The sequence below is a fragment of the Primulina huaijiensis genome, chromosome 16, assembly GCF_012295235.1.
Source record: "Primulina huaijiensis isolate GDHJ02 chromosome 16, ASM1229523v2, whole genome shotgun sequence".
Taxonomy (NCBI): domain Eukaryota; kingdom Viridiplantae; phylum Streptophyta; class Magnoliopsida; order Lamiales; family Gesneriaceae; genus Primulina; species Primulina huaijiensis.
The window spans coordinates 20018674-20032114 of NC_133321.1; the positions used below are offsets into that span (position 1 = coordinate 20018674).

General features: G+C 33.5%; 1 protein-coding gene across 1 annotated transcript; it reads right to left on the reverse strand.

Annotated features, from left to right (window-relative positions):
* Positions 1-1186: 1186 nt before the first annotated feature.
* On the reverse strand, positions 1187-2137 carry LOC140961333 (uncharacterized). The gene is made up of 2 exons (XM_073419788.1): positions 2050-2137; positions 1187-1938 (listed from the first exon to the last, which is right to left on the reverse strand). The coding sequence occupies exons 1-2, from the start codon at positions 2069-2071 to the stop codon at positions 1364-1366; spliced, it is 597 nt and encodes a 198-aa protein (XP_073275889.1). The 5' UTR covers positions 2072-2137; the 3' UTR covers positions 1187-1363.
* Between the last annotated feature and the right edge of the window lie 11304 nt (positions 2138-13441).

Genomic DNA, 13441 nt, shown 5'->3' on the forward strand with positions numbered 1-13441 from the left:
TATAATTTTTTTTATTAATTTTTAAATATTTTACACGAGAATTTTTTCGCAATTCATTACAAGAAATACCATGATGTCTATATCTACACCGTATATCTATATCATTTTATAACACATGAAGGACCAATAGTAACAAATTTTGTGGTCATTGTTTAATGTTTTATAAACCAAAAATATCTCTATAAATTATAAACATATTTCATCTTTATTTAATAAAATAATATCATAAAATTCTATTTTAGTTTTTTTGAACTATAACTACATTTCTCAATAAAATATTCTTTTATTTTTATATATACTATTGAATTTTTAAATGATTATCTCACATTTAATATTAAAAAAATATATAAGAAACTATTTAAAAAAATTTCTGTTTCAATATATCTGCAGACGTTTTACAAAAATATTATTTAATATAAAAAATTAATATGCGCGCATGTCAAGATATGCTAATATATATAAATAATAAACGATGTGCTATTTTACACACAGCGTGTGCAGTGTATTCCATTACTAGTATAAAATGTAGTATTATATGACTATCTTATAACGTTAAAGATATTATATATTAATAATTAGAAATAAAATTAAACTAATTGAAAATGTGTGCAATGAATTTTAATTCAAGGATTAATATAATACATGAAACTATAAGAGAAGCACAATGATTTTTTTTTATGTAATTAAATTTATGTTTGCTGATAAAATAAAAAAAATACACTATAAAATCAGGAATTATACATCTTTAAATTAATAAGAGTTCATGGTCCAATATTATTAATCTATAGAGCTTTACCCTCTTTATTAGGGAAAATATTTTTTTTATCCACTAATTTATTTTATTTTAATGGGCCAAAAATTATTCTGGCCGAGTCGATATATATGTGTGTTATTTGGTGTGCACTCAATAAATCCTTGGCCAATCTTGGCTAATGCAGTAGCCTGCAAACCACGATAGTCCTGTAAATCGTACTAAACAAACTCTGAGCAACAAACTCGTCTAAGAAAATGTTGGTGGTGAAATCAAATTTTTGACCATTAACAGTGTTGATATGAGGTGGAGGAACAAATAATTAAACGTAATAAGATTTTGAATCATTTGATGCGCTTTGTTGCATGAGAAAGTGGCATAATTCCTTGGGTTAATGTGTCATATATATTCTATTGAACCTGAGAGTGCAACATTATTTCTCAAGTTTAATTTTGTCTGAAACTAAAAATAAGCCATGCATTTCGAAGCCTTTGTACGTACTGAGTCATCAATTATCTTATCCAAAAAAATGTTGTACAAATAATTTTGACATCTAATGAAAATAAATATTAATCCCTAAACTTGCACTGATCATTTCCTTGATGACAATTCTTAGTTGCGTGCCCCTAACCTTGGAGGAACTGAATCTTGGTCTGCGCGTGAAGTTTGCCTTGATAAAGACAAAACACCGGCGGCGTTTTTCTTCGGATGGTACGCTGAAATCCTGTTCCCATTTTCATCGTACAAAATGGTATCGTCGTCTTCATCCGTAACCCTACATTTTTCCCCCAGTATTATCGTCTTCTTCCATATTGAGTCCTCGTGTTTCATCATCTTCTTGTTGTTGCCAGAATCCTCCCGCCGCGACGACGCCGTCAGAACCCTCATGCTCAGACTCGACGTGAGCTTCGACAATGAGGAGTTTGATCGGCTGTGATGGTGGTGGCAGGAGGCTGCCCTCATGTGGTGCTGCCTCCCAGGCGGTGGTGGGATTTGCTGCAGATTTTGAACCTCTTCTTGATCGGAGAGTGGTGGATTGGCGGTGCTGGGCCGCTGCTCCTCTGGGGAGTCCCATCCTGCAGACGATTCCTTCACCGGGGAGGAGTCGGGGTATTCTGTTTTCGGTGTTTTGGACTGGCTGTGTGGTGGAGTTTTCTTGCCGGTAATGGCTCCGCACAGGAATGAAACTGCATCAAAAAATTGTTGCAAGATCAATAATCGATGAGATTATGCATAAGTTACTCTTGATTATATATTAAATTGTAACATGATTGATTGTAGCTTTGATGGGCATTCACCTAAAGCAATTTTTCTTCCCATAAGGATAGAAATTATTTTCTACAAATTTTCAAAAGAATTAAAGAACCTTTTTCTTTTCTTTTTTTTGGCTTTCAGTTTAACATGTACGTACGTGTATCATTTGGTGTTATTGCTTTTCTTCTTAATCCATTCCTTAAATTGCTTGAATTAAGGATTACCATTATAACAAGTAGTGGCAAAGATCGTTCCGTTTGGCTATGTTTGGTTCTAGATTAGATTCGAATTGAATTTGTGTTTGTGTATAGACTTACATCATCGATATTAATATTCAAATAATGTTTATAACTCGGAACTCAATGGAATTTTACTTTTTATTAATAGTATTAATATGTACATGTACACATCATANACTAGATATTCTTATATTATTACATAATAATAAAGACAGAGTGAATAGAAGAGAATTGCGCTTGATATTTATTTATGTTGGGTGTGAATGGGGCTTAATCTAATCTATCTGTCGTAAAACAAAACAAAAAAGAACGTAAACAGAGGAGAGGAGAAACTTCGTGGCCGCCAGAGGGCAGAGACAGTAAATCTTGAGATCGAACGGTTGGGGAATTACACCCCGAAGCGATGCCGATCACGATAATAATATAGTACCCAAAAATACGGAATAAAATAACTAACAAGAACACAAAGATTTACGTGATTCACCCAATATAGGCTACGTCCACGGAGCACTGCAACTTTTATAACTGAAAGAAATATTACAACAAGTGTATACACCAATACACTCAATATTTCTCACACTCCCAACCCGAGTATACCGAGAAAATAATTTCTCTAACTCACACAAGAGAATTCCCGCACTCAAGAAAAAAAAATACACTCTTTTTTTCTATGCACTCTCTATTTATCAAAGCTGAAAAGCTTTTGATTTTGGGATACAATAACTGAAGGAATTGAGCTCTATTTATAACTAATTCACTCGTCCAGCTTTCAGAAAAAATCGATGTGGGATATCAATTTTCTTAATTTTTAATTCAGCGGGCCCCACCTCACCTAACATTTATCTCACTTGAAGACTTGATTTCAATCATGTCTTCACACCACCATTGCAGCAGCTCATATATCTCCATTTATACTTGTAGTCCAACTGAAGTTGAACACAACTTCAGTTTGTCAACGGTTATCGTCTGCGTGAGCATATCGGCTGGATTTTTACTTCCAGGAATCTTCTCCAGCATTAAGACTCCATCTTCCAGCACTGATATGATGAAATGGTACCTAACCTGTATATGCTTTGTCCTAGCATGATAAACAGGATTTTTTGCTAAATGAATAGCACTCTGACTGTCACAGTATAATGTGCTATCTTCAAGCTTCTGACCCATTCCTCCAGAAAGGATTTCAACCATATAATCTCCTTGCTAGCTTCTGTAACTGCAACATACTCAGCCTCAGTAGTCGAAAGCGCAACAATCTTTTGCAGCTTAGACACCCAGCTTACAACTGTACCACCTAATGTGAACTCATATCCAGTAGTACTTTTCATGCCATCCAGTCACCACCCATATCGGCATCGACAAAACCCTGTAAGCCAAATTTTGATCTCCTGAAGCATAAAGAACAACTAGCAGTACCTTTCAAATACCTGAGAATCTACTTAACTGCTTCCCAGTGTTGCTTTCCGGGATTACTCATAAACCTGCTCACAACTCCCACTGCATGTGCTATGTCTGGTCTTGTGCACACCACTGCATACATGAGGCTTCCGACAGCAGAAGCATAAGGAACCTTATTCATATAAGCCTGCTCTTGCTCCGTCGATGGTGATTGTGTTTTGGTTAGTTTGAAATGACTAGCCAAAGGAGTACTCACATATTTAGCTTCATTCATATTAAATCTGCTAACCATCTTTTTCACGTACTCTTCTTGAGATAACTTCAAGAATCCATTCACCCGGTCTCTAAAGATCCTCATTCCAAGGATTTGCTTTGCAGCACCCAAATCCTTCATGGCAAATTCCTTTGATAAATCTTTCTTGAGTTTATCAATTTCTTCCAGACAAGCTCCAGCTATCAGCATATCATCTACATATAGCAGTAGTATGATATAAGAACCGTCAAACTTTTTCACATAACAGCAGTGATCAGCTTGACACCTTAGGAATCCATTTTCACTCATGAATCCATCAAACTTCTTGTACCACTGTCTTGGAGCTTGTTTGAGACCGTACAAGCTCTTCTGAAGTTTGCACACCATTCTCTCTTTTCCCCGTACTTCAAAGCCCTGTGGCTGCTTCATATAAATTTCTTCATCTAGGTCACCGTGAAGAAACGCAGTCTTTACATCCAACTGCTCCAAATGTAAGTCTTCCTTCGCCACTAGTCCAAGTACAGTCCTGATAGTGGTTAATTTAACCACCGGAGAGAAAATCTCGGTGTAATCAATTCCTTCCCGTTGTTGGAAGCCTTTTACAACAAGTCTTGCCTTGTACCGTCTGCTACCATCATGCTCTTCTTTTAACCGGTACACCCACTTGTTATGTAACGCCTTTTTGCCTTGCGGAAGTTCTGTCAACTCCCACGTCTGATTGGATGACAGTGAATCCATCTCATCTTCCATGGCCAACTCCCACTTGGTTGAATCATCATTTTGCATTGCCACTTCTTAGGTCTCCGGTTCACCTTTGTCTGTCAGCAAAATATAGTGAAGTGCAGGGGAGTATCTCTCAGGTGGTCTAATGGTTCTCAAAGATCTCCTGAGTTCAATCACCGGAGTTTGTGGGTCATCATCTTGTGCAGTTTCTTCTTCATCTTCCTGGTTACTGGTTTTCGGTTCATTCACAGGAATGTTTGTCAATGGCACTTCATCAGTCTTCTTGACTTCAGGACATTCATCTCCAGCTCCAATGTCTGACTTGTCCTTGTACAGAAGTTTCTCATTAAAGATTACATCCCTGCTCCGAATGATCTTCCGATTTTGGTCATCCCAGAAACGATAACCAAACTCATTATCTCCATAACCAATAAAGAAGCACTTCTTTGATTTCGGATCAAGTTTTGTTCTGCTTGCTGAATCAATATGAACATAGGATAGACATCCAAACACTTTCAAGAAAGAAAGATTTACTTCTTTGCCGCTCCAAACCTCTTCGGGTATTTTGTAGTCCAGTGGTACCGAAGGTCCTCCGTTGATCAGATATGCTGCAGTGTTAACAGCATCAGCCCAGAATGATTTTGACAATCCAGAATGCAATCTCACGCTCCTTGCGCGTTCATTCAAGGTCCTGTTCATTCTTTCAGCTACACCATTCCGTTGAGGTGTACCAGGAATGGTTTTCTCCATCTTGATCCCGTTCTGTGCACAAAATTTCTTGAACTCATCATCTTCATATTCTCCACCATTGTCAGACCGTAAGCACTTCACCTTCAAGTTGGTCTCATTTTCCACCATGGCTTTCCACCTTTTAAAGGTCTCGTAAACATCAGATTTATTTTTCAGAAAATAAACCCAAACTTTTCTACTCGAATCGTCAATGAATGTGACATAGTATCTCGAGCCTCCAAGGGATGTCGCAGGAGATGGTCCACATACATCAGTATGAACCAGCTCCAACTTTGCTGCTTTCGGTTCTCTACCGCCTTTTGAAAAGCTCACCTTCTTCTGCTTTCCAAAGATACAGCTTTCACATAGTTGGTGTTCAACAGTCTTTAATTCTGGTAGCTTTCCTTGTGACACCAACATCTTCATTCCCTTCTCACTCATGTGTCCAAGTCTATAATGCCATAGACTTGAATTGGCTCCAGCATCCACAGCTGCTACTGTGTCTCTGCAACTGGAAGTCATATACAATGTTCCAGTTTTCTTTCCTCGAGCAACAATCCTGGCTCCTTTGTTCACTTTCCAGGAACCATCACCGAAGGTCACATTGTGGCCTTCATTATCGAGCTGTCCCACCGAGATCAGATTGCGTGTCAATTTTGGTACATGTCTGACTTTGTTGATTTTCCAGACAGAGCCATTTGACATCTTCATCCGTACATCACCCATACCAACAATTTCCAAGGGTTTTCCATCAGCCAGGAAAACCTTTCCTTAATCGCCAGCGATGTAATTATCAAATACATCGCGATCACCAGTGGTATGATACGAAGCTCCCGAGTCCATAACCCAAGAATCAACAGGGCTTTCCATGTATAATAGCAGAGCATCATGTACTTCCTCAGTGACAGCATTGGCATTATTCTTCGTTGATCTGCAGTTCTTTTTCAGGTGACCAGTCTCACCACAGCTCCAGCACTTCATATTCTTTTCAAAGATGTTTTTGTCTTTTCCACTTCTTGACTTGGATCTACCGCGCCATCGGTTGGAACTCCTTTCACTACTCCTGCCTCTTCCTCTGTTATCAAGATTTAGAGCAGATCTCGATGATGTTGCTTCACCCGAGTCTTTCTTGCGAACTTCTTCAGCAAGGATTTGATCTCTAACTTCATTGAGTTGTAGTTTTCCTTTTCCAATAGAGTTGCTAACCGCTGCCCGCATCGGTTCCCAATCGTCTGGTAAAGACGCCAGAAGAATAAGTGCCCGAATCTCATCATCAAATTTGATGTCCACCGATGTCAGCTGGGAGACAATCGTGTTGTATTCATTTATGTGTTTTGCCACCGAAGCACCTTCTCCCATCTTCAAGTTGAATAACTTCTTCATGAGATGTACTTTGTTGTTTGCTGATGGCTTCTCGTACATGTCTGACAGAATGGTCATCATCTCCTCCGTGGTTTTGGCCTCCGCCACGTTATGCGCCACGTACTTTGTTAGGGTCAATCGTATGACACCTAAAACCTGTCGGTCAAGGAGCTCCCAATCATCATCCTTCATCTTTTCCGGTTTCTTTCCTGATAGGGGTTGATGCAGCTTCTTACTGTACAGATAATCTCTTATCTGTAACCGCCAGAACGAGAAATCTGTTCCGTCGAACTTGTTGATTCCCGGTCCCGATCCATCATCTCCGGCCATCACTTCTCTAGCCTTAGCAAAAAATCTAAAAAATCTTTTCTGATGTGAAGATCAGACAAAGCTGCAACCACAGAGCATACTCAGAATTTTTAAGAATTTTCACAACAAGGCTCTGATACCAGTTGTTGGGGAATTACATCCCCGGAGCGATGCCGACCACGATGATAATATAGTACCCAAAAATACGGAATAAAATAACCAACAAGAACACAAAGATTTACGTGGTTCACCCAATATAGGCTACGTCCACGGAGCACTGCAACTTTTATAACTTGAAGAAATATTACAACGAGTGTATACACCAATACACTCAATATTTCTCACACTCCCAACCCGAGTATACCGAGAAAATAATTTCTCTAACTCACACAAGAGAATTCCCGCACTCAAGAAAAAAAATACACTCTTTTTTTCTATGCACTCTCTATTTATCAAAGCTGAAAAACTTTTGATTTTGGGATACAATAACTGAAGGAATTGAGCTCTATTAATAACTAATTCCCTCGTCCAGCTTTCAGAAAAAATCTATGTGGGATATCAATTTTCTTAATTTTTAATTCAGCGGGCCCCACCTCACTAACACGAACTTGTCCTCTCGGCCAGATAGCAATATCGTTAGTCACCTTTTTCGCTCGACTTATATATATTATATCTATTTGATGGTTGGAATAGTAGAATCAAGTTGAGGAGTTCAAATCTTCTTTTTGTGTGTGTGCCGTGCATGGAAAACCATTTGAAATTGGAGTGGGGAGTTAAGCACGCATATTTCATTATGCAAATAAGTATATTTGTAACATAGAATCATATGTTATAACCTCAATGCAATATGATAATTTAAAATATATTTCAGTTTCACGTCTCAAACAAATCCAACTCGTCTAATGATGAAAATGCTGGTGGCGGCGAAGATGATTCAACCGATTGGATGGGAGTTTCATTGTGGTTCGCTCCTGAGCCTGGCAAGGTATTCTTCAGCTCACTTCATGCCGTTGTGGACCCATTACTTACAGACGCTTGTGTCGTTATGCAGGATAATATGTCACGCAGTGATGATCCTAATGATTATGCGGTGCATGACACTCTGTTGGAGAAGGGAAATGAGAAATTCAACAAAATGCAGGCAAGAGAAAAGAGAAGACAACGAGAATGGGCTGGGAAATCACTCAATTGACCTGTATAATTCACTTATTTTTACGTGTGGTATGCATCTTTCAGTAATTTTGCGGCATTATTATGCCAACACCAAGTTGGCTGACGAATGGGTTGCCCTACATACCCACGTAAAGTTCCCGGTGTGTACTTTCATTTATGACATCATGACAAATCCAAGTGGAAGGTGCAATCGTATAACCTGCACACAAACAGTATTGGGAAAACCGTAAAACCTGAATTTTAGATAGATGTAAGCACTAGGATTTGAGAACCTTTGTATTTAACAGTGTATCCTATATCAAAGATTCAAGTTGCCATTTAACGTTGCTTGCTTGAACTTTACTATATGGATTATAAGCATGTTTTCTCTATAAAGCACTTCTCAGCCGTGTGTTTTTTCCAGCTTGTAACAAAAGCTATATGACCTTCAATTCCATTTCCATATAGTGGACGTGACATCAAAGATTACTAATCATAATGAAGCGAAGTTTTGGTGTAACAAAAAAAAAAAAAAAAAAACTAAAGCCAAGCAAGTCATGAATATGCTAGCTAAATCGTACCTTAACTAAAAATTAAAACATGAAAACAAAGATATTTCCAACATCCAGGCACTGACAGTTTTGAAGACCGCTTTACATTCAAGAAAATATAGCGATGCCACCATACGAATAGAGTAATATCGTGTGTGCCAATATCTTCATTGTTTGGAGGTAAATCTTATCGTACACCTCCAAATCGCCGCTCTTCTACCTCCCTCAGATGGTAAGGGGAAAGGAAAATGTGCAAAATGGATTTTTAGAATATGAGAGCCTGGTTTCTTGTCATCAAATTTGTAACCTGCGAGTCCAATTGCTTAACATGGCACGAGCATGGGCATCCAATTTTTATTTTTTTTAAACTGAAGAGGTCCATGGATCATTCGCCCTATAATAAAACAAAATGGGTTGTGATTAAGCTCTAAACTTGAAGGGCTTCCAGAGCAGTGAGTGCGCACTTCGCATCAGTGAATTCAACAAAGCAGAGCGCCATGGCCTTGTCTCCGCGCTGCCAACGATGTGGAAAAATAGCATTGATGTCAATATAGATGAATATAGACGTGAGCCTCTGTTTAAAAATCCAGTAACAGAGTTTATGGCGTGTCCTGATATCCTGATACAGGATTAGGCGAGTGGCAAACTTACAGTTGAGTGCTTCAATTTCCACACACACACACACATGTGTGTGTGTGAGAGAGAGAGAGAGAGAGAGAGAGAGAGAGGGGTTTTTAAGTATAGCTACCATAAGAAAAGAACACTAATGACTAATCCATGGTAGCTAAATAATACGAGATGGGAAAAAAGCCAAAATCTGATCAGGACGTTAGCTGTTTCATATGAAGAGTATGAAACAGCAAGGATACGTCGTATTTGTCTTCTTGTACAGTCAGTTGGAAGTCCGTCTACAAACAGAACATTTGATTGTCCACCTGAAACTGGAGGACCGTCAGAAGTCCTCACATCTTTTTGGAGAAAATCCAAGGAATCAATCTTGGGGTTATATTGATTATAAGCACTCAGTGTTGACTGTTCGGGCAGTAAGTAACCCGGAAAGCTGTGGATTCGGGATGCTCCCTGTCATTGCAAAACTAAAAAACTACAGGGAAAAAATCTATTATATTATACCTATATAAAATAGCCAATCTTTTTAAAATTATGAATTGTCTTTTAAGTCATTCATTAATAATTAATAAATTTTAATTAATTATTAATATTAATCTATTATCTATTATTACCTATATAAATTATTACCTATATAAAAGAGACAATCTTTTTAGAATTGTGAATTGTCTTTTAAGTCCTTCATTAATTTATAGATTTTACTTAATTATTAAAATTAACTCAAGAATATATAATCTATTTATTTCTATTACCTATCTATTATACCTAACTGTGCTTTTTCTTTTAAGTACTGCATTATTTTATAGATTTTAATTAATTATTAATATTAATATATTATTTATTACCTATATAAAAGAGCAAATACTTTATTAATTTATAGATCTTAATTACTTATTAATATTAATCTATTATTATTATTATTATTATTATTATTATTGAGCCAATATTTTTAGAATTGTGATTTGTATTTTAAGTCTTTCATTAATAATTAATAATTTTTCTTCATTAATTAATAGAATTAATTAATTATTAATATTAATTCAAGAATATATAATCTATTTATTTCTATTATCTAACATATACATATAACTATACCACTTCAATTGTGAATTTCTTTATATGTCCTTGTTCATTTAAGTTGGCCAATTAAATTATTAGGTTATCTTAAGGGTTTTTTGTAATTCATTGTCCATCTTAAATGAATTTGGACATTAATACACATTCCTCTATATTTCCTAAATTTTATGCCAAAAAAATTATTATTTTACATTTCCTTGTTCATTTAAGTTAGCAAATTAAATTAATATGTCTTTTTAAGGGTTTTTTTTTGTGATTTATTGTCCATCTTAGATAGATTTGGACATTAATTCACATTCTTTTTTATTTTCTAAATTTTATGTAAAAAAATTATTTATTTACGTTTCTTAGTCAATATTTGTGATTCATTGTCCATCTTATATATATTTGGACATTAATACACATTCTTCTTTCTTTTTTTTTCTAAATTTTAAACTAAATTTATGATATAATCTTTAAAAAAATTTTAATCAATATAATCCTTATAAGAAATATGAATTATATTGATAGTTTATTATCATTTGCTATATATTACAATTTTACATATAAAATTTTTTAACTGAGTATTACATATTATTTTATTTATATATATATTTTTCTATATATATTTATTTGAGTGGTATTACGTTAAAATTTTATTTCTCTTTAATACACATTCTTCTTTTCTTTTTTCCCCTAAATTTTACACTAAATTTATGATATAATCTTTAAAAAAAATTTAATCAATATAATCTTTATAATAAATATGAATTATATTGATAGTTTATCATCATTTGATATATATTACAATTTTACATATAAAATTTTTTAACTGAGTATTACATATTATTTTATTTATATATGTTTTTTTCTATATATATTTATTTGAGTGGTATTACGTTAAAATTTTATTTCTCTTTAATACACATTCTTCTTTTCTTTTTTCCCCTAAATTTTACACTAAATTTATGATATAATCTTTAAAAAAAATTTAATCAATATAATCATTATAATAAATATGAATTATATTGATTGTTTATTATCATTTGTTATATATTACAATTTTACATATAAAATTTTTTAATTGAGTATTACATATTATTTTATTTCTTTATGTTTTTACCATATATATTTATTTGAGTGGTATTATGTTAAAATTTTATTTCTCTTAAATTATTAATCACCAATATTAATTTATAAATGATTGATTCTGATATAAAATTAATTATCTATAATATGTATTCTAAAAAAACATAGAAATTAAATAAAATTCGTACTGTATTAAAAGTTAGCAAAAACAAAAGTGATATTTACCTTAATAACAAGTTTAATGATTTTATTTTAACATTATTATGATAATTTAGTAAATTAAGAAAATTTTATTTGACGTTTGTGTATGTGTACTCTATTTAAGTAAATTTTAGTTTTGATTTTGGTAAATTCACTATTCTGTTAATTTTATTTTTATTGTTTTTTCATTTTGAATGATATTTGAATGAAAAATATTTTTGCTGATTTATCATTTAAGAGAGCTGTATTATGTCGCGGATTGAAAAATGTTATATAAATAAGTGAATATATATGATTTATTGTCATCATGTATTTTTATGTATTATGTTTTGATATATTTAGATTGATAAATACTTATAAAATGATGTTATTCAAACGACTTTAAACATTATCTAATTCTCGTGATAATATTTTTCATTATTAGTCACCTACGTGCATCGCACGTGTACATTCATAGTCTATATAAAAATATGAGTCTTTTAAGTCTTTCTTAATTAATAGATTTTAATTAATTATTAATATTAACACAAGAATATATAATTTATTTTTTCTGTTACATATATATTAATGGAATTTANATTTAATTGTGATTTATCTTTTTAAGTCCTACATTAAGTGCTTTAATTTAACACATATAAATATCATCAGTGCTAAATAGATTATTATAAAGATTTCACTATATTCAAATAATAATAAACAAATCAAAACATATTCAATTATCATAAGTTTTGTAACGTGTAATTAATAAACAACTATTATATATTTAATTGTATATCACATAATTAGTCTAACGAAGATAATAATTGGGGTAGCTGAAGAGAAAAATAGCTAATATTAATGAAATAAATGAAAATTACTTCAAAGCAGATATTTAATATCATTTGTCACGATGGTTATTAACAATTTTAAATCAGATTCAATCATATACGGCAGACCATGCACCCACTTCACTAGCCAAAGAAAAGTTTTACACGTCCGTAGTAAAGACATACTAACAATGACAAATCTTGATGTAATGCTGATTGATATGTTCCAACATGATCAAAAAAATATAGTAGTAAAAGTATTTATCATTCGACAAAGATATCAAATTTCAACAAGATATAACTCAAAGACTATTCAAAAGTTAACTTTCAAAAATGCACAAGTGACTACTTTTCAAATGCTATATTTCTTTAAAACAGATAATAGTATTCTTTTCGGACCACGAGTTATGTACTAACAATATGAATATGGAATTACAGGAAACTATGGTACATGACTTGATTTTTTCAAATGTTATTCAACAATTTGAACAGCTTTTAAAGTGTAACAAATGTTACTTATATGAAATCTAATCGTTAAGGAAATAAATTCTTGTTATCCAAATGTAAACTCGAATATTTAGTTGATAATACGAAAAAAAAAAAAAAACTTTAGTCACCGAGTTGCAAGAAGCCAAATTTAGGCAAACTTAATTTTCGCTTAAGAGAATTTGATCATTTAACAAGTAATTCAAGTTACACTAATGAGCAAAGCATGTTTCCATTTTATTTATTTTGATATTTACGTATATTTTTTAATCGAATAATATAATTATGCACATGTATCATTGGCATCATCAAGAAGATTCGATCATTAAATAATTTTCAAAAACAAGATGACATTGGTATTCACCGGAGGGAAGTAGTTTTGTTCAAAACTTTGTGAAGCTGAATATCGAGATTGTCCCAAGGTATTGCAACTATAATTAACTTTACATGCTTAAAAA

Bases quoted from the DNA above. Each gene is read 5' to 3' on its own strand.
- LOC140961333 (XM_073419788.1), bottom strand. From the start codon at position 2,071: ATGGGAAGAAAAATTGCTTTAG. The intron at 1,939-2,049 runs GTGAATGCCCAT...TTTTTGATGCAG, and splicing joins GGGAAGAAAAATTGCTTTAG to TTTCATTCCTGTGCGGAGCC.